We start from the raw sequence: 21375 nt of genomic DNA, 5'->3' as shown, positions 1-21375 counted from the left end.
AAAAAAAAAAAAACGAACCTGCATGTTTCCATGTCTAAACATTATAAGGGTTCAACAAACTTCCTTTCTGTCAAATTCAGAAGACATGAAACGAGAATGTGGCATTTTGCATATGTTCCACTTTCACTTCAGTTCCTCTTCCATTATCTACCAATCAAAGGAAATACTTACCTCCCAGCAACCCTCCTCTTTCACCCCAACTTTAAATAGATGCCAGTATTTAGGTGAGAGCAACTATTATCTTTTTCTACACTAGTTATTGTTCGTCTGCTCTTCCCTTCTTACGCTACAATTTAATGCTTTGATTCTGTTTTCTTCCCTTCCCTTTTGTAGTCCCAACTCAAGGAGTTTAACTCAGACTTTCAGCACCACCAAATAGAAAATATTCTCTGATGGGACACTAGATGAGGCAAAATGCAGTTAAGATCCAGGTCAAATTGAGTGCCCAAATTTCACAGCAGAAAAGAGAAATACCTAAGATATAAGCTTAGTTTGCATGCTACAACCAAACTAATAATGCAACTGACCTGATTCCTGGCTGGGAAATAGCATATGCATTCACATAAGTTATGCATCTATTTAAATTTCCAAAAGAATCATGTATCTTCCTGAAAAAGAATTACCTTGATAATTGCCACATAAGGCTTCTGATTTTTTGCTTCTGGAACCAGGAGCACGGGATCCTCCTGTAGAAGAACAAAAGTTAGCAATAAGAGAAACCACATAAGAAAAACCACACTTAACAAAGTTCCTAGCCAATGCAATTACAGGTTATACTGTTCAAAGGGGATGAAACAGCCAAGTAAAATTTCATGGAAGAAAAAAACTAGAGTTGATATTGATTGCACAAAATCTCCTCAGCTCTCATACCAACATCCAGGCACACCAAACCAAGCTTCTTCCACTATATTCAAGTGATAGTGATACACTTCTACCAGGAAAGATACCAATTCAGATTAATCAGCTCTCTCATTTCTCCAACTCCTTACAAAGTAGCCATTACTACATCAAATGATACTCATTAAATCAAAGTGAATCCAAATCTAAACTAGTTGTTTGCAGTATTTTCTGATGTTGAAGCAAAGAGCATCCAGAAACCCATTTCCTATATCATGATACCCCATTAAACTTTATGAATAAACCAAACAACCAGAGACTAAGAAGCAGAGTGAACCCATGAAATCACCTCCTTCAAATATTATGGATGAAATGTTCACCAAAGAAAATAATTTTCATGGAAAGTGTTTTATCAGAAATCATTTTCTAGATTATTTTCCAATGTTAAGTCAGGTACAAAAGCGGATGACATATAACAGTTCTACAAGGTTAAAGAGATGGTAGGAGGATAGTGTTTCACTAATATTCTTTTGTGTCAAAAGTTGAGATAAATGTAGTGTTGGTTGAAGCTAGCAATAAGGAGTACTAGTTTTGTATATTTGTAAAGGAATATGACTTCCCCTAATAAGCATCAGAAAAGGGGAAATTATCCTAAACACTACTAGATGATTTCTTCCCATCCGACTAAGCCTTGATGGGCAGAGCAAGTCCAGTGGAATAGTTGAGGTAATGTACTTTCCAATTTCTATCATTCCAAATGCAACCTATGAATGATAAGTAACATTTTTCAAACCCTAATTTCAGCTACAGGTCATGGAAAAAAGCCGTAATTTTTTCAAAACACAAACAAATTTTCATGAGAAGTGTTCGATCAGAAATCATTTTCTAGATTATTTTCCAATGTTAAGTCAGGTACAAAAGCAGATGACATATAACAGTTCTACAAGGTGAAAGAAATGGTAGGAAGATAGTGTTTTGGTAATATTTTTTTTGTATCAAAAGTTGAGAAAAATGTAGTGTTGGTTGAAGCTAGCAATAAGGAGTACTAGTTTTGTATATTTGTAAAGGAATATGACTTCCGCTACTAAGCATTAGAAAGGGGGAAATATTATTCTAAACCCTACTAGGTGATTTCTTCCCATCCGTGAGCAGAGTATCGGTGCTGGTGGGCAGGTCCGGCAGAATAGTCGAAGTAATGTACTTTCCAATTTCTATCATTCCAAATGCAACCTATGAGTGATAAATAACATTTTTCAAACCCTAATTTCAGCAACAAGTCATGGGGAAAAGCCGTAATTTTTTTTCAAAACACAAACAACATTTCAATAAATAACATTTCGGAAGCATTTTTCGATGAAATAAAGCAAATGAATGAAAACTCACAAGTTCATAGCGATTTCCATCGTACTCGAATGACTCATAATGGTTTCTCCTCCCTTTACCTTTTCCAGTAACCCTAATTACCTCACCAATAGGCTTAGCATCTTCCAGCTGTTCTTCTTCCACCTCCTCCTCCTCCTCTTCAACCGGTTCAGGTTCCGATTCAAGCTCCGGTTCTTCGTCAAATTTCTTCTTCTTATTCCTCTTCCCCCTGCCTCTCTCCTCCTCTTCCTCCTCATTTTCCGGCACTTTCCTCTTCTTCTTCCTCTTATCTCTACTTTCATCATCATTATTCGATTCCTCTTCTTCCTCCTCTGGCTTTTCTTCTTCTTCTTCTTCTTCGACGAGCCTTACTTTCTTACGCTTCCTTTGACTATTCGCTTTATCTTCGCCGTTGCTGGAAGCGCGTGTTACACGCGATAGCAGCAACTTGTCGTCGTCGTCCTCGTCGTCGCTTATCGCTACCACCGCTAACCGCCGGTTTCCCATTTTTGCTTGCTATACGGTGATGTGGTGCGTGAGTCAAGCAACAAGTCACAAGTGTTGAATGCGGAGAGTGTTAACGAGAGAAAAAGGAATCTACTAGTACTACTGTTCGAAGAGATCATCAATTTGAGATTCTGTGTATTTAACATAACACTTTAAAATGGTCAAAATAGCGTAAGTTGGCCAATTTTCGGGTTATAAAATAATTGAAAAATACTTATTGTTTAATACGAGAATAAATTTTGGACAAAAATATATTTTGCCGAATTACGGTCCAGTATCATATGCTAGATTATGAAATTCTTATATATAAACTCTTGCACAAAAGATACCCTATACATGGTTACGTTGGAATTCGAACTTTTAGAAGTTGAATTTTAGCAAATTATATTGAAATTTCAAGAAAAAATTATGGAACTCAAACAACACTAAGTAAAAGTAGTGAAAGTGAAACTCAAATAAGACGTTGTCTCTCGCTGGAGTTAAAGCGGAAAAAATAGAAAAGCGAGTCTTTGCGCTCTTTTTAGTTGGATATTCTTGTCCAAATATTACCTTCGCATTAAAAATGATAAATTTTTTTTTTTAATTTCAAAATTATAGCTAATTTTCAATTACTAATAATCATGCTAATTCTGAATTTTTCCCTTTAAAATGTTTCATAAGACTAGGAAAATATTCTAAATATTTTTAAATTATATGATTGGGGAGTCCAATAAGTTTCCGATTAAAAATTTTAAGAATTATTTCAATACTATAAAAATTTGTACAAGGGCAGTTGAAGGCCAAGCAAAGTTAATGAGGCATTAGCTTAAAGTCCCTAAAATTTTTAGTATGTTTAAAATTATAAGAAATAGCAGAAAAGTACTCAGCTTCGTGAAAAAAGGAAATGGAAATTTATGCATGTCAATTAAAAATTATATATCGGGTTACTTAAAAATAAAAAGAAGAGTTGAAACTTTAATATATCAACACCAAAAGTGTTCTCAAGAAACAGTAATATAGTTATTACAATCAAAGAACAAATGGTACAGATATGTTGGAGAACTTTTTGCTATTGCTACCCTCACTTTCAGAAATTTCCTTCAAACTAGTCCAAGACTTCCTCTTTCGCTTACTGGATATTGAGACAGTTTTCTCAGCATCTGTCGCGGACGAACCAACCTGAGGTTCAACTTTCTTCTTGAACCCTGTTCTGTTTCTTTTCTTCCTCTTAGAATCCAACAAAGAAGTAACTGTTACTGTCGATAATGGAGTTGCAGGACTAGCGGTAGGATCATCTCCAACTATTTCAGATGAAACCGTTACATCTGCATTATTATCTCTATTGGTACTAGCCACTGAAGTAACAAACTGTTCAGACTTTTGGGTTGCTGATTCAGTAAGGTCAACTCTTGTCTCATCGATATTAGCCTCTAACGTATCCAACTGTTCAGATTTTTGCGTTGCTGATTCAGTAGGGTCAACTCTTGCCTTATCGATACTAGACACTACTGTATCCAACTGTTCAGACTTTCGGGTTGCTGATTTAGTAGGGTCTACTCTTGAAGTTGTTGTTTTGGCAGGATATAGGTCTTTCATATAGCCACCCGGGGTTCCTCTCTTTAGATTAGGATGTGAACAGAAATGGCAGTCATAGACAACATAGTTCTTTGGGGGAATACCAGGTTTCTTGCGTCTATTTCGTCCCTTTCTTTTGTTCTTCTCGATCCGTACTGAACAATTATAGCCAGACTGAAGGATAGATTCACACCTGGAGAATAGCAAATACAAGTTAGTATGCAAGCCTCAATTTTCTCATAACAAAAGGGGGTGGTCGGCAATAGCTCGTTCAAACATGACAATTGTGAAGATTGTTCCCTAAACAAGTATATGATGCAGACAGTTATTGTAAAAAAATGCCCATATTGCATCTTGAACTCAAACATAACCAACTTTTAGAGAAATCAAAACAAAAATAATTATAAAAATGGTGTCAGGGGCCAGCTTTTGCGTATCTTGATTATTTCACCAGGTACCTGCTACCTCCCACCCGTACAAGCGGGTGGCTTTGGCCACCAAGACTCAGGCAGATGTGAAGAAATCACCTAGTGTCTTTTGTCTCCATTGGTTTTGCTCACTTCATTAACCGCTAGGCGACACTCCTAGGAACTAAACAAAAAAGTTATTTTGACAGAAAGGGATTGATACCACGCCACAGTATCTATTAGCAAACACTTGCTTTACCAAAATGGATTATAAAGTAACAAGATGATTAGTGCAAAGGGATTACAAAAAGGCATTGCTATAAGGTATGCAGTTACTATCAGTGTTTACACCGTGGATAGACGGAATTTTATAGTCCAATAAACTGCCTGACAGGATATAGTGTAACATAAAAACTTATTACTGGGGGAGATGTCCGCCTCATTTGTATTCTTCCTCATCCATCAATTCCTCATTTGTACATGTTAGGATTAATGGCCTAGTGTTTGTGTGCTGCATATGTTGACCATGTACAGAGATTGACATTTTGGCAGTGTAGTAAATATGGCTGGCTTATTGAGCAATCTGAGTTAAGACACAGAATGTGAAAGGCACTTGTTCGAGTTGTTCTCCCAAAAGCTAAGACGCTTGATTATTAAGATCCTCCGCGAAGGAAATATAACCAGTCAATTGCACTATTACTGATTCTGAGAAGTAGAAAGTGAATAACATTCAAGTTAAGGCTCTCCCGCAGTACTATGGAATTCATATGAAACCAGAAAGTCAAGGGCATCCAACAAAAGGCTCCTCCTAAATGATACAGATAAATTGAAGTCAGAAAGTTCCTGAAATTACTAGTATAAATCTCCCATTAGGATTTGTGCAACAACTGAAAAATTAGCTACTAGTTCCAATCCAATTTAACATAACGTTCAATGCAGAAGCACTCAAAAGGTAGGTTCCAAGCTAAAGGCTCAATTATCATCTTAGATGTCCTAAATTAACCCCTCCTCCAACCCCTATCTCAAATAAAGAGACTGCCACTTCCAGAGAAGATAAGAAACACTTGGATTATATCTAATTCAAACACTTATTATTCACTCGAACAGGCTTAATAAAATAAGTACAACTCTGCTAATTCATCATACCTCACTTATCATTTCCTGGCGCTCTAGGTTTAGAAGACTCATTGGGTTGCAAGAACGCGCGGGTTCAACAATTAGTGCAGGAGTACATGTTGTAGAATATAATACATGAAAACAGGGGTATGGCAGATGTAAGAGGGACCCTTGTCAATTGAGAAGGCTTTAGAAGATTCCCCTCAACAATGTTTGGACCTCCATGGCAAAGGCATCACTTAATAATATAAAGGATGGTACATGATAAACAAAATAAGGTAACAATTTACACAATCTCACAAATCACTCATCATTCCCATAAAAGTTCTTCCAAGGGACATATCATCATACTTCATATTCTTATCAAGTAGTATATAGTACCTGTACCTACCCAAGAAGGACACGACATTAACAATGAAGGTCATTACTTCATCATTTCCTTTATTTTTCTTCTATACTTCCTTTCCATTTATATTATAATATTCAGAAGTTCCTTGACCGATTACTCCTCATTTATATAACCTATTTCGGATACTCCAAAAATGTATAACTTTTGGAGGATCAGACACACACCCATCAGACGGCATTTTTGAAGAATTCGAGCAACATAATCATAGTTTCACGGGTTTACTAACACAACAACACAGATTACTAAACAATTAAGCCTCATCATCAATCAATCTGTCCATGAATCAAAAGCCCAACATAAATATCAGCATGCATGTGGGAAGAAAATACATAGACGTCCTTATGGCTCGATTGCAAGCTAAAATTCAATGAAACGTGAAATAAACTAAAACATATATATTTAAATTTTCATGAAGCGTTATGTACTGTTGAGATTATACAGAAAATTCGACATTGATGAAAATTGAAATGTGTGAAAGAATACAAGTTAGGGAAAACCTGTCAACGATGAAGTAAATCCTATCGATTGATCATCCAGACTCCAATTTTAAACAGGTTATCAACATTCATCCACGTATATATCCTACACTGAAAGTGCAAGATCAAAGAAAAGGAGAGTATAGGTCGATCTCATTGTTGACCTAATTCCTAGAGAAGCGTACGAGTGACGGGCAACTTTTTTAGAAACTTTTTTTTTCCTTCTAAAGTTTACTTCCACTACATGAACATCCAAAGTAAAACACTATAAACTTAAGAAGTTAACTTAAAGGTACATTATTAAAAATCTCGGGTTATTACAGTCAGTTCCTACTTTATTCCACTTTGCTTGTTTCACTTTCTTTGAAACCTTTGTTGAAAGAATCGTCTATCCTGTTTCAAGCCATCCAAGAGCAATCTCTAGAGAAAGATGTGACTGGCATAAAGGAATCATTTATCTATGTATTTTGTCACATAACTACAAGTACCAAGCTGAAGTTCAATAACCAGATATATTAAAAGGAACCAAATAGTTCTAGAATTCAGGAATCAGGACATTTCTGCAACATAGCAAGTTCCTTATATTTAGAAATGTTTCGACAACTGGTATGGGTTTAGACCCCACAGGTACCCTTGTCAAGTAACCCTTTTGAGAGAAGATAAAGGGACTCTAAAGTATCATCAGGGACACCAAACAGCCAACAAATAAATCAACCAGAATAGCAAGTCCCAAAACTAACATAGTTAAAATGTCTACAACCAACTTTTCACGGGAAAAGCCAAATCATTACTTACAAGGTCAAAAATCAAACTGATTATCATTCTGATTGAGAAGACAACTAACTACAATAACAAACAGCAATCAAGGTCAGTTACTAATCTATCTATTTAATTCAACATCAATCAACTATGCTTCAATACCAAACTAGACTGAGTCCGCTGTATGAATCTCAATCTCCTATCCAATTTCCTCAATCCAGGCGAATTCAATATCTATAGATTCATCATACTGAAGACTATCTTCGCACTAGCCGTAAACCTACTGCAACCTTGTTTTTTTAATTGGGTTTGGAACCAGCTATGGGAGCTCAATTAAGCAGAGTTAGTCCATGCTAATTCCCAATTCAAATTACACAACACATAAGCTAACACAGTTCAAATAACAGTATCATCGCAGTGAACAAGGTCCAATTTTTAAGCCATCACCAAATCAAAACAACTCTCTGAATCCGGCAAAATAATTCAAGAATGCTTAAAGAGTTTTTATAAAAAGGTCAAAAAGATTTAAAGAGCAAACCTTTGACAAGTAAACAAAGAGGGGTCAGGAGGAACACCCAAGGATTCAGCTGAAGCAGCAAATCTCTGACCAAAGAATGCACCAAGTGAATGTATGGAAGTTTCACCGCTGACCCAGGTAGCAAGATTCTTTATATGTTCCAATTTCAGCATTGATTTTGCATTTACATGATTTTGTTTCTTCTTCCCACTTAGCTCTTCTCTCAATGTAATTGACCCACATGTTGTACCACCGCCTTTCTTTTTTGCTCTTCCCTTACCCATTTTTTTCTACTCCAAAATTTCAGCCTTTTCAATAATAACTGAAGAGGGGAAACTCCAAAACTGATAAAACGGCCGCCGCGCCGTCACCGTCGCCACCACCGGAATGGGTGGGGAGTAACAGACGTGTGAAGCTGATATAGTTTGGTTGGGCTGACTTTAGTTGAGCCCATGCTCAAACCCATGTTATTTTATCGGGTGATTTTTAAAAAAATAACCAGATTTACAACTGGTCGTTCAAAAATAGCCCAATTTCAAAAGTAATCGAAATTTAGCCACTTTTTATGTAAAGATAAATCTGAGCGAAAATACTGTTCAAAACCCGGAAATACTCCAGTATATTATGCTGGAGTTCCAGCATAAGTATACCTGAACTCCAGCATATTATACTGGAGTTCCAGGATAGTATGCTGGAACTCCAGCATAATATGATGGAGTTCCAGCATAAATACACTAGAACTCCAGCATAATATACTGGAGTTCCAGCAAGTATAATGGTCCAGTATAATATACTGGAGTTTGGAGCACCAGTGCTCCAGTCTCCAGTATATTATACTAGAGCCAGCAAAGTATATCGGTCCAGCATAATATGCTGGAGTTCATACACAAGTGCACCGAACTCCAATATATTATGCTGGACCGGTCTCTATTGCAGCAAAACGGTGGCTATTTTTCATTGGCTTGGTAAATGCTGGCTATTTTTGATTGACCAGTCCGAAAACTGGCTATACCGTAAAATTTTGGCCTATATTATAGTGGTTGAATGGTAAAATTTACCCGCACCGGTGATTACACCAAATCAATAGATACATGACTTGTGTTTTGCATATGGACTTCAATCATTTAACCATGGTAAATTATATGCATTCTCATCTAATTAAATTAATTAACCAAGTTAATATAGTTTGGTGTAAACACCCGATGTGAGTAAGTATTTACCGTGGTTGCATTGGCCAAACTATAAAGTGGTAATGGTGAAAAAACTTAATAAAAAAAAAGATGGTAAGAAAAATAATAATTTACAAGGACATAATCTTCTAGGAAGATTTTGCGATTTTTATGGGATTCATCATCTTGTACCACTCGGTTTGAATCAGACAAAATTCGCTCCCTTCTTCTAAATTTTCCTCTTCCATATATATTCGCGAGACTCCAATCCCAAAAGAAATTTTAAATAAATTTGTAGTTCTGATCGACTATGAGAGTCAACTTATAAATTATACTTTTGAATATTTTGTGGTTCCTCATATTAAATGAGAAAATTATAAATGGAAGATTGATCACAAGAAACATCCACAACTGAAGACAAAAATATTCTTGGATATAAGGGGAGAGGGGTCATGAGAGGGATCGGAGGAGAATCCTTAATATTTTCCTAACATTATTTCTTTATTTCAAATTTCTTGAAGCTTCGGACAGAATATTTTGCTGTCGACAGAATTTCATTTTCGTCTTTACTGAAGAAGAAGAAAATTAGTGGGTCGAAAGAAAATGATTTTTCGGCCAATTTTGCAAACTGTTTATATAGTATTATTTTCAGGATTGTAACTCAACAATCCAGGAACATGTGAAATAGTGGTCCTGAGAACATACTAACAAGATATTTACTCTCGCTGTTCGTTGTTTTCTTCTTGATTACGACAGTTTACCATGGCAAAGATTTCACTACCCAACCAAACTTTTTTTTTTTTAAAAAATAAAATAAAAAATTCTTACTATTTTTTCCTTTATCCATCTTCGAATACTTTTCCTTATTTTGGGTTTATTTTTAGTTTGTCATTTTCTTTGGTGAAAAAAAATATGCATGGGCACGATTAGATTTGGACTGCTTTTGTAGGGAATAACTCATTAATGGATCGAGTCTGGATTTCTGGAACAACTCATACCAAGACATCTAAAAGACTTAGTAAAAAAAATAGAAAAGTAGATTGTTTGAATGTGAAATCCTACTGCAAAGACGATCTTGACTGGGAGGGAAACTAGAGGTTAATATGGTTGAGAATGGGCTAGTCTATAACGCGCTTAAAGATGGGCCTAGATCCAAAATCTTNTTCGTTTAGTAACCTACTACTTGTCCGGTCGGTCATAGTAGACTAAACTAAAGTCAGAAGGAAGCAAAAAATAATAACTCATATTTATGGCAAAACAATCAAATGTTGAGACAATGAATGACTCTTTGGGTAAGACTTAACTCTTTACCTACTACTTGAACTCTTATTTGGTGTATTGATATCTCTCAAAAAATATTTCTTTCTTAAAATTTTAGTTTCTAAAACATTATTTTTCAATAATAATTATTTTTATAATAATGTAATTGAAAATATTATTCTTATATCAAAACTCATTTTAGTTGGCTATCTAAAAATATAAAAAATTCTTTAGCTAGTGAATTTTTTTTACTCCATTTTGATATTTGACATTAAGCATGTTAAATATCTGAGTTATTTGAATTATATGAAAATAACCTTAACATTTAAACCTTCTAAATAATTAATCGTCAGATATTAATTAAGAAACACTACATGAAAAAAGACTAACATTTTCTCAATCTCGTAGTGATAATTTTATTTTTGCACTATTCTCATAGGTGTCATTGGAACCTAAAAATAGCTAGAAAGTGAAATAATAACTCATATTTATGGCAAAGCACAAAGGTTGACTCGATATAAACGATTCTTTGATTACGACGTGACTCTTATACTACGACTTTGTCACGAGCCGGATTTTCCACCTTCAAGAGTCGTGATGGCGCCAACTAATAAGAGCTAGGCAAGCCGACTACTGAACAAAAATACCTTTTTACCCCTTTTATACTTTTTAACAATTATAAAGCAATACGTGCAAACAGCGGAAATTTTAATAAGCGGAAGAAATGCAGTAAACTATCTGAAACACGTATCTAATACAACTGTTTAAGTCTCAACCACCCAGAACTGGTGTTACAGTGTCACAGACGATCTAAGATTACTACATACAAGGTCTGAAAAATAAAACGATACACTTATATTACCGTTGCAGGCGCGCAACCCGCTCCCATTTCACATATTACCGTTGCAGGCGTGCAACTCGTTCCCATTTCTTTTATCAACACCAATCAAAAGATCCCGGCAAGGGAACAATAATATTAAAACAAATATCCCGGCAGGGAACAATAATGATAATAACATCCCGGTAAGGGAACTATAATGATAATAACATCCCTGCAAGGGAACAATAATGATAATAACATCCCGGCAAGGGAACAATAATAAAATTCGCATATGAAGGGCAATAGATCACAACGGAGGCATAATAATTACATTACAAGACTCACGGGCATGCTTGACACCGACGTATAGATACTCGTCACCATTCTTATACGTCGTACTCCACAATTAACATGTAACAAATAAGACTCGGCTCCTAATCCCTCAAGCTAAGGTTAGACCAAACACTTACCTAGATCTCACGAACATAATTCACGTCTCAACTATCGTTTTACCCCTTGATTTCACCACCAATTCGCCCGTATCTAGTCACAAGTTACTTAATTACATCAATAAACGCTTAATGAATCAATTTCAATGCATGAAAATGAATTTCCAAAGTTTTGCCCAAAAAAGTCAAAAATCGCCCCGGGCCCACATGGTCAAAACCCGAGGTTCGAACCAAAGCCCGATTATCCATTCCCCCACGAACCCAAATATATAATTTGTTTTGAAATCGGACCTCAAATCGAGGTTCAAATCCCCAATTTTTGAAAAACCTAGGCTCTACTCAAAACATCCAATTTCCCCATGAAAATCATTGATTTTGAGTTGAAATCATGTTAAAAGATGTTAATGATTGAAGAAAACGAGTTAAAATTGACTTACAATCGATTTGGAAGAAGAGTTGTCTTTGAAAAATCGCCCAAGAGTGTTTTGGTTTTGAAAGAGTGTGAAAAGATTTTCGGCTAAGTTATAAAATTGCAAGTTGCAGATATGGAAATTGCGACCAGGGTTCGCAATTGCGAACCCTTACTTTTGCTAGACTCGCATTTGCGAAAATGGATTCGCATTTGCGAAGTGGGAATTGCGAACAAAAGATCGCATTTGCGATAACAGGCCCAAAAGGGGTGCATCGCATTTGTGAAGGAAATCTCGCACTTGCGAGGAAGGGATGGCCTGGGCTGCTTTCGCTATTGCGACATAGCCCTCGCATTTGCGACTTCGCATTTGCGAGTCAGGCTTTGCAAATGCGAAGCCTGCAGGCCTGCACTGAAATAGCTGAAGCCTGCAATTTCTTAAGTCCAAAAATCCACCCCGTGGCCTATCCAAAACTCACCCGAGCCCTCGGGGCTCCAAACCAAACATGTACACCAACCTAAAAACATCATACGGACTCGCTCGTGCATTCAAATCACTCAAATAACATCAACAACTATAAAATTAGCATCAAAATCATGAAAATTCTTAAGAACTTCAAGTTTTCCATTTTTCTCAAATACGATCCGATTCACGTCGTTTTAAGTCTGTTTCTTACCAAATTTCACAGACTTATCTTAAATCACATATATGGCTTGTACCGGGCGCCGGAACCAAAATATGGGCCCGATACCATCAAGTTTTATACACATTTCATTTTCAAAAACTCATAAATATTTCAGAAGACAATTTTCTTTAAAAATTTATTTCTCGAGCTTGGGACCTCGGAATTCGATTTCGGGCATACGCCCAAGTCCCATATTTTCCTACGGACCCTACGGGACCGTCAAATCACGGGTCCGGGTCCGTTTATCCAATATATTGACCGAAGTCAACTTAATTCATTTTAAAGCCAAAATTCATCATTTTTCACAGATTTTCACATATTGGCTTTCCGGCTACGTGCCCGGACTGCGCATTCAAATCGAGGTCAGACAGAAAGAGGTTTTTAAGGCCTCGAAACGCATAATTTACTTTTAAAACAAGTGATGACCTTTTGGGTCATCACATTCTCCACCTCTAAAATAACCGTTCGTCCTCGAATGGACGTAAGAAGGAAGTACCTGAGTTGGGGAAAAGATGGGGATAACGGCTCCGCATATCTGACTCGGACACCCAGGTCGATGCCTCAGCAGGCTGACCTCTCCACTGAACACGAACAGAAGGAAAACTCTTCGATCTCAACTGACGAACCTGCCAGTATAGAATAGCTACCGGCTCCTCCTCATAAGACAAGTCCTTGTCTAATTGGACAGTGCTGAAGTCTAACACGTGAGATGGATCGCCGTGATACTTTCGAAGCATGGATACATGAAACACTGGATGCACGGGTGATAAGCTCGGCGGCAACGCAAGTCTGTAAGCCACCTCTCCCACTCGATCAAGAATCTCAAACGGGCCAATGAACCTAGGGCTAAGCTTGCCCTTCTTTCCAAATCTCATCATGCCCTTCATAGGCGACACTTGAAGCAATACCCGCTCACCGACCATGAATGCCAATTCACGAACCTTGCTGTCGGCATAACTCTTTTGCCCTGACTGAGCTGTATGAAGCCTATCCTGAATAATCCTGACCTTGTCCAAGGTATCTTGAACCAGATCCGTACCCAACAACCGAGCCTCTCCCGGCTCAAACCATCCAACCGGCGACCGACACCGCCTACCATACAAAGCCTCATAAGGAGCCATATGGATACTCGACTGGTAGCTGTTGTTGTAGGCAAACTCTGCTAAAGGCAAAAAATGATCCCACGAGCCTCCAAAGTCAATGACACAAGCTGGGAGCATATCCTCCAAAATCTGAATAGTCCGCTCGGACTGCCCGTCCGTCTGAGGATGAAACGCTGTGATCAACTCAACCTGCGTGCCCAACTCTCGCTGAATTGCTCTCCAAAAATGTGAGGTAAACTGCATACCTCGATCCGAAATGATAGACACGGGCACACCATGAAGGCGAACAATCTCTCGGATATAGATCTCGGCTAACCTCTCAGAAAAATAGGAGTCTGCAACAGGGATGCCTATCAACAATAACCCACACTGCATCGAACTTCCTCTGAGTCCGTAGGAGTCCAACAACGAAGTCCATAGTGATACGCTCCTACTTTCACTCAGGAATCTCAATCTTCTGAAATGAACCACCGGGCCTCTGATGCTCGTACTTAACCTGCTGGCAATTCAAACACCGAGCCACATATGCAACGATATCCTTCTTCATTCTTCTCCACCAATAATGCTGCCGCAAATCCTGATACATCTTAGCGGCGCCCGGATGAATAGAGTACCGCGAACTATGGGCCTCCTCTAAAATCAACTCTCGAAGCCCATCCACATTAGGCACACAAACTCGACCCTGCAACCTCAAAACTCCATCATCTCCTAAGGTGACCTGCTTGGCACCTCCGTGCTGCACCATGTCTCTGAGGACACACAAATGAGGATCATCATACTGCTGATCTCGGATACGCTCCAACAATGAAGAACGAGCGACGGTGCAAGCTAACATACGGCTAGGCTCAGAAACATCCAACCTCACGAACTGATTGGCCAAAGCCTGAACATCCAGAGCAAGCGGTCTCTCACCGACCGGAATATAAGCAAGATTGCCCATACTGGCTGACTTTCTACTCAAAGCATCGGCCACCACATTGGCCTTTCCCGGATGATATAAGATGGTGATATCATAGTCTTTCAACAGCTCTAACTACCTTCTCTGCCTCAAATTCAATTCCTTTTGCTTGAACAAATACTGCATACTCTTATGATCCGTGAACAACTCACTTGCCACACCATACAGATAATGCCTCCAAATCTTCAACGCGTGAACAATGGTTGCTAACTCCAAATCATGAACCGGATAGTTCTTCTCGTGAACCTTCAACTTCCGCGAAGCATAGGTAATGACCATGCGAACCTGCATCAACACCGCACCAAGTTTAATACAAGATGCATCACAATAAACTGTATAAGGCCCTGAACCCGTGGGCAAAACCAACACTGGTGCCGTAGTCACAGCTGTCTTGAGCTTCTGAAAGCTCGCCTCACACTCGTCTAACCGTCTGAACTGGGAGCCCTTCTGGGTCAACCTGGTCATCGGAGCTGCGATAGATGAAAAGCCCTCTACGAACCGACGATAGTAGCCTGCCAATCCCAGGAAACTCCGGATCTCTGTAGTTGATGCTGGTCTATGCCAATTCTTGACCGCCTTAATCCTTTTCGGATCAACCTGAATACCCTCTGCTGATACAACATGACCCATAAATGCAACTGAACTCAACCAGAACTCATACTTCGAAAACTTAGCATACAACTGACTATCCCTCAAAGTCTGAAGAACCACTCTAAGATGCTGCTCGTGCTCATCCCGGCTGCGGGAGTAGATCAAAATATCATCAATGAAGACTATCACGAACGAATCCAAGTAAGGTCTGAACATTCGGTTCATCAAATCCATAAAAGTTGTTGGGGCATTTGTCAACCCGAATGACATCACCAAGAACTCATAATGCCCGTACCGAGTGCGGAAAGCTGTCTTAGGGACATCGGATGCCCTAATCCTCAACTGATGGTAGCCAGATCTCAAGTCAATCTTCGAAAATAACTTGGCACCCTGAAGCTGATCAAACAAATCATCAATCCTCAACAATGGATACTTATTCTTGATTGTAACCTTGTTCAACTGCCGGTAATCAATACACATTCTCATCGATCCGTCCTTCTTCTTAACAAACAACATTGGTGCACCCCAAGGCGAAACACTCGGTCTAATGAAACCCTTCTCAAGCAAGTCTTGCAACTGCTCTTTCAACTCTTTCAACTCAGGCGGGGCCATACGATACGGCGGAATAGAAATGGGCTGAGTGCCCGGAGCCAAATCAATACAAAAGTCAATATCCCTGTCGGGTGGCATACCCGGCAGGTCTGAAGGAAATACCTCAGGAAACTCGCGAACGACGGGCACAGAATCAATAGAAGGAACCTCAGCACTAGAATCACGAACATAGGCCAAACACCCCTTCTTGACCATACGCCGAGCCTTCATATAAGAGATAACACTGCGGGTAGAATGACCAGGAGTCCCTCTCCACTCTAAACGAGGTAAACCCGGCAAGGCTAAGGTCACAGTCTTGGCATGATAGTCCAAGATAGCGTGGTAAGGTGATAACCAGTTCATTCCCAATATGACATCAAAATCAACCATGTCCAGAAGAAGCAAATCTACACGAGTCTCAAGACCTCCAATCAAAAATATACATGAACGATGGACTCGATCTACCACAATAGAATCACCCACCGGGGTAGCATATAAACAGGAGCACTCAAAGAATCACTAGGCATGACCAGATACAGTGCAAAATAAGATGACACATAGGAGTATGTAGACCCTGGATCAAATAAAACTGAAGCATCTCTGCTACAAACCAGAATAGTACCTATAATAACTGCATCGGAAGCCTCAGCCTCGGGCCTGGCTGGAAGAGCATAATATCGGGGCTGGGCCCCACCGCCCTAGACTACATCTCTGGGACGACCTGCAGCTGGCTGGCCTCCACCTCTAGAGGTCTGAGCTCCACCTCTAATACCTCTACCTCCACCTCTAGCACCTCTACCCCCACCCTTAGATGGCGGAGCGGGCGGTGGAACACCTGGTGCCGGAACCATAGCACGGGAACCCTGCTGCTGAGAACTGCTCGGTGCTCGAGGGCAATATCTAGCAATGTGCCTCGTGTCGCCACAAGTAAAACAAGCCCTCGGATGCTGGGGATGATGACCCTTATAACTCTGAAGCGGCGGTGCACTGATAAGAGCTAGTGGTGCACTGTAGGACTACTGATCAGAATACTGCATATGAGAACCACGGCCACCTGAAGCGCCGTGAGAAACCTGAAGTGCTGACTGAAAAGGCCTAGGAGGATGGCCCCTACCATACGAATCCCTGCCTCCAGACGAGGCACCACTGAATCTGCCTGAATGACGAGGCCTCTTCTCCGACCCATGACCACCTCCCTGAGACAAAACCATCTCCACTCTCCTGGCCACATTGGCCGCCTCCTGAAAAGAAGTCTCACTCCCTGTCTCCCTAGCCATCTGAAGTCGAATAGGCTGGATAAGTCCCTCAATGAACCTCCTCACCCTCTCTCTCCCGATGGAAAGTATGACAAGAGCATGACGAGCCAAGTCGATGAATCTGGTCTCATACAGAGTAACGGTCATAGAACCCTGCTGGAGACGCTCAAACTGCCTTCGGTAGGCCTCTCTCTGAGTGATAGGGAGAAACCTCTCTAGAAATAGCTGAGTAAACTGCTCCCAAGTCAAAGCTGGTGATCCGGCTGGTCTAGCCAAGCAATAATCTCAATTTCTATTTGAAATTTCTATTTTTTCTTTCATAAAATATTTCTATTTTGAAATTTCAATTTCTAAAACTTTATATATATTATAATAATGATTATTCTTTATAATGACGCAAGTGAAGATATTATCCTTAATTTAAAATTCACTTTAATCGACTATCTAAAAATTTAAATGATCCTTTGGCCGGATTTATTTCAGTATGACTCCACTTTAAGTTTATCGATATCTCTCGCCCCAGAATTTTAATTTTTAATACCCTGTATATACCAAAAATTTGTTCTTTGAATCATTAAATGTTAAATTAGTTGATTATTATTATAAAACATTGCATATATTGTCTTAAAATTGTCAAGTAGTTTATTTTTGACACCGTACTTGGCTTAACCTCAATGCAAACTACTCAAATTGCATTCCAATTCAAATTCAAATATCATATCAGTTTGTTAGTAATAGTATTTTTTTAAAAATAACACATAATGTAAATTTAAAAAAAATTAAATCCTAAGATATCTTACTCTTATAATACTATAGTACTTGTAGTTGGTAAAAAAACGTAAATTTAGTAATACGATGAGAGTTAACTTTACTAATTTTAATTTACTACTACAAACAAGTAGTAACGAATAAGAAAAAGTTTNTTAGATCTTTCTAACATTTTTTTCAATATTTATTTTCTTTTATCTTATTTTTTATGTCAATATTCTTTTGTTACAAAAAATTAATTTATTTCACTATAAAAGGATGAGTTTTAATAAAAGATTTCTACATATGAACTTTTATTATATTGTTAGTCTTTGGTTGAAATTATTTCATATTTTTCTTTTGGCTTTATCTAATCAGCCTAAATAGGTGCTCATCCGACCACTTAAATTAAAAAATTGAAAGATGTGTAATTTATATATAATCCATATATAATATGTGTATAATCGTGTGTTGTCGGTATATCATCTATTTATATTAGCTATAAAAAGTAAACAATAAATATGGCCGGATATTATGTAAATATTCCATAAGATTTCGGTTTTTTGAGTTTATCCATGATATAGCTTCTATTATAATAATTTTAAAACTCTCTACTAATGTTCAAAAATATCTTATCTTTTTATTATCTTTGAATTTAAAAAAGTAAAGAGTTTTTTCGAAATAATTTGTTTATATTTTAAAAATAATATTTCACGTCATACCATTTTTTTCTTTATATATACTCTTTATTACACTTAAAAGTCGCTATAGAAACTATGAATTAGAAACCAATTTCTCTCTTGTTGAGTTTGAAAATAAAAACCTTTCACATAATCTAATGATTCAAAACTAATATTCTTCAAGGAAAAAAATATTATACCCCTGCAATATTGACTTGACTACAGCTAAATGAAGGGGTTTCAGGCACTTTCAGCTTATACCATTCAATTCCTTGAATGTGCTAAATTGAAATTAATGATAGCAATTGTATAGCCAAAGTTTTGTTATTTGTTTGATGTCCATTTATGCAAATTGACTCTTCAAACAAATATTCTTCAAGAAGAAAAAAGAAACAGTTTTTTTTTTAATATTGAATGATTGTGATGTTTCTTTCTCCAGCATGTATGTTTACTTTATTATATATGTAAGTAAATTTTTATTTGGTTTTGTAAACTCTTTTTTGTTATTTAGATAAACATAGACGTGTACCCTATATATCACATTTTTTTAAAAGAATTTCGTCTTATTCAAATCTAGCTATAGTGTTTCAAAGAACTATACTTATAGGATTTTAAATGCGAAATAGTTTTATAGTTATATGGAGTAGTTTCTTTTTTTGCTAGAGGCGAAGTAGTATTTAAATAATTAGAAAATATAATAAAAGTTCCTATCATGATTGCATACGATCATTAACTGAATTAAGTATGATAACATGATAAAAGATAAATTTTATTTTTAATTTAAATTCGAATTTTAGAACTTTATCTATAAATTCAAAATTATCTTTTAATTCAAATTCCGTACACACACACACACACACACATATATATATATATATTTGTATTTAACTAAAATAGTCCAATATAGAATAAAGTCACCATATACTATTGACATTTATTAGCTTGCCACTTGGATTAACCATAATGTCAATTATATATGATAACTTTCTTGCTTTAATAGATATATAGATTTAACATATGATAAGGAGTACAAATTTGACACGTTGCATGTATTAACGTGGCACCAGGTGGTTCTTAAGAATTTGTTGTCCACTTGGATTCATTTGCAACAAGTAAACAAATAGAAAAATCTTGATTTTTCTGGGGAAATTGAAATAGACATGCAAAATTTATTATTAGCGTGGAATGATCTACGCAATTCTACTGGTAGACTTATCTAATTTTTGGATTTTTTGTTTTTTGACCTAGTGCTAGTCTAATCTGTCACACCAAGTCACCAAATTGCTTTTTTTTTTTCTTTCCTCATAGTTGGGATGAGATTTTTCCAATTTCATTCATTTTTCTCGTTTGAAAATCTATGTTTTCATTGAAAATGAAGAGTTTGATGGGGAGATTCCTCATTCATGAATCCTCTAGTACTGTGATGGATATCGCTACACCCTTAATCAGAGTTTTCGAAATTAGTCTTTAAAATGAAGAAACTCATAGTATGAAATGTTTATTTCTTCTAATGAATCTTATATATCACGAATTTAAATCAAGTGAAATAATAAATTTCGAATAACATATGATTACATGAAAAAACATTGTAGAGTTAAAATATTAGTGCTATCAATTATGGCACAATCAAACAATTATCAAAACCCTCTTTGACCATTGGTGCAACTCGAACCGAATGCAAAAAGTATGTCTTAACGTGTTTATATCTTGAGTACTATCCTCAGTGCCCAGCACTCAATATAGCATTCAAATTTGGGATTGTTACACAAATAGCCGATAAGATTCAATATTTACTTTTTCTAACCGGTATATATGATTCCCAATTTCTAACTCATCTGGAAAATTTAGTATCTTTGTACCACGACTTTCTGGAACATTTGCAATATGATGTAAATTAATAGCTAGAGTATTATATTTCTTTATTAGATCTATATTAAATTCGGTGCAAAATAAGAAAGGAATAGCGTGTGATTGAATGTGTGGGACATTTTCTCACATTCTTATCCATAGATACATAGCTTAACTCAAGCTTGAAAAAAGACCATTTTAAAGTCATAAAAAATTATGAGGCACCAAATTGTTTATATCATATTTTAATGAAATGTTTCTTTTCCTCTTTAATTGGGATTCCCATTTTCGTGGTTAGGTATGATGCCAAACTCTAGTATATAGCCTTCTCATTCATTAACAATGTTATCCACTAATACACGAAAGTCTTTGAGTTATTGAGTTATAAAGTATATATAATATACATTTACCTTCTTACTTTCTTTTTTCTTTTTGGCAGATATCACTTTTAGCCCACATTCGAGAATTATTTACATTCGATAGCCGCAAATAAATATAAAACTAGTATATTTTTTTATATAATATATATATATATATATATATATATATATATATATATATATATATATATATATATATATATATATATATATTGAGAGCGGTTAAACAGTGTCCTTTTTTTTGGGTAAAGAAAAGCTTATGTGTAAACAAAGAAAAAGTGCAGTTTAGTTATTGATTACAATAATTTTGATAACCTATTAGAATAATTATATAGAGTAAAGAAAGCAATGCATGCTCCTTCAATCATGGATGTTTCCATTAGTGTGGTTGATGATCTTCATTTAGCTCCCACTATAGAGAGAGAGAGAGAGAAATTTGTGGGGGTGGGGGTTAATGATGGAGTATATTTTTTTTCTTTTACCC

The 21375-nt window shown here is 36.9% G+C and overlaps 2 protein-coding genes across 3 annotated transcripts in view; both read right to left on the bottom strand.

The window, feature by feature from the left end:
* Positions 1-2864, bottom strand: part of LOC109206654 (myb-like protein V) — a 7940-nt gene extending 5076 nt beyond the window's left edge. Inside the window, exons 1-2 of one of the 2 annotated variants that reach the window (XM_019369498.1) lie at positions 2221-2864; positions 624-686 (exon numbers count right to left, since the gene is read on the bottom strand). In XM_019369498.1, coding sequence (XP_019225043.1) covers positions 624-686; positions 2221-2706 — 549 coding nt within the window. In that variant the 5' untranslated portion in view covers positions 2707-2864. The remainder of the gene's footprint in view (positions 1-623; positions 687-2220) is intronic. The other variant, XM_019369497.1, reaches the window with a different exon arrangement.
* Positions 2865-3640: 776 nt separating this feature from the next.
* Positions 3641-8423, bottom strand: LOC109206653. Its single transcript, XM_019369496.1, has 2 exons — positions 7966-8423; positions 3641-4453 (listed from the first exon to the last, which is right to left on the bottom strand). The coding sequence occupies exons 1-2, from the start codon at positions 8226-8228 to the stop codon at positions 3715-3717; spliced, it is 1002 nt and encodes a 333-aa protein (XP_019225041.1). The 5' UTR covers positions 8229-8423; the 3' UTR covers positions 3641-3714.
* Positions 8424-21375: the final 12952 nt, after the last annotated feature.

This window comes from Nicotiana attenuata, unplaced genomic scaffold, assembly GCF_001879085.1.
Source record: "Nicotiana attenuata strain UT unplaced genomic scaffold, NIATTr2, whole genome shotgun sequence".
NCBI classification, from domain to species: Eukaryota; Viridiplantae; Streptophyta; class Magnoliopsida; order Solanales; family Solanaceae; genus Nicotiana; species Nicotiana attenuata.
Note: the sequence above shows the minus strand (reverse complement) of the source record. Positions and strands in the feature narration are given on the sequence as shown.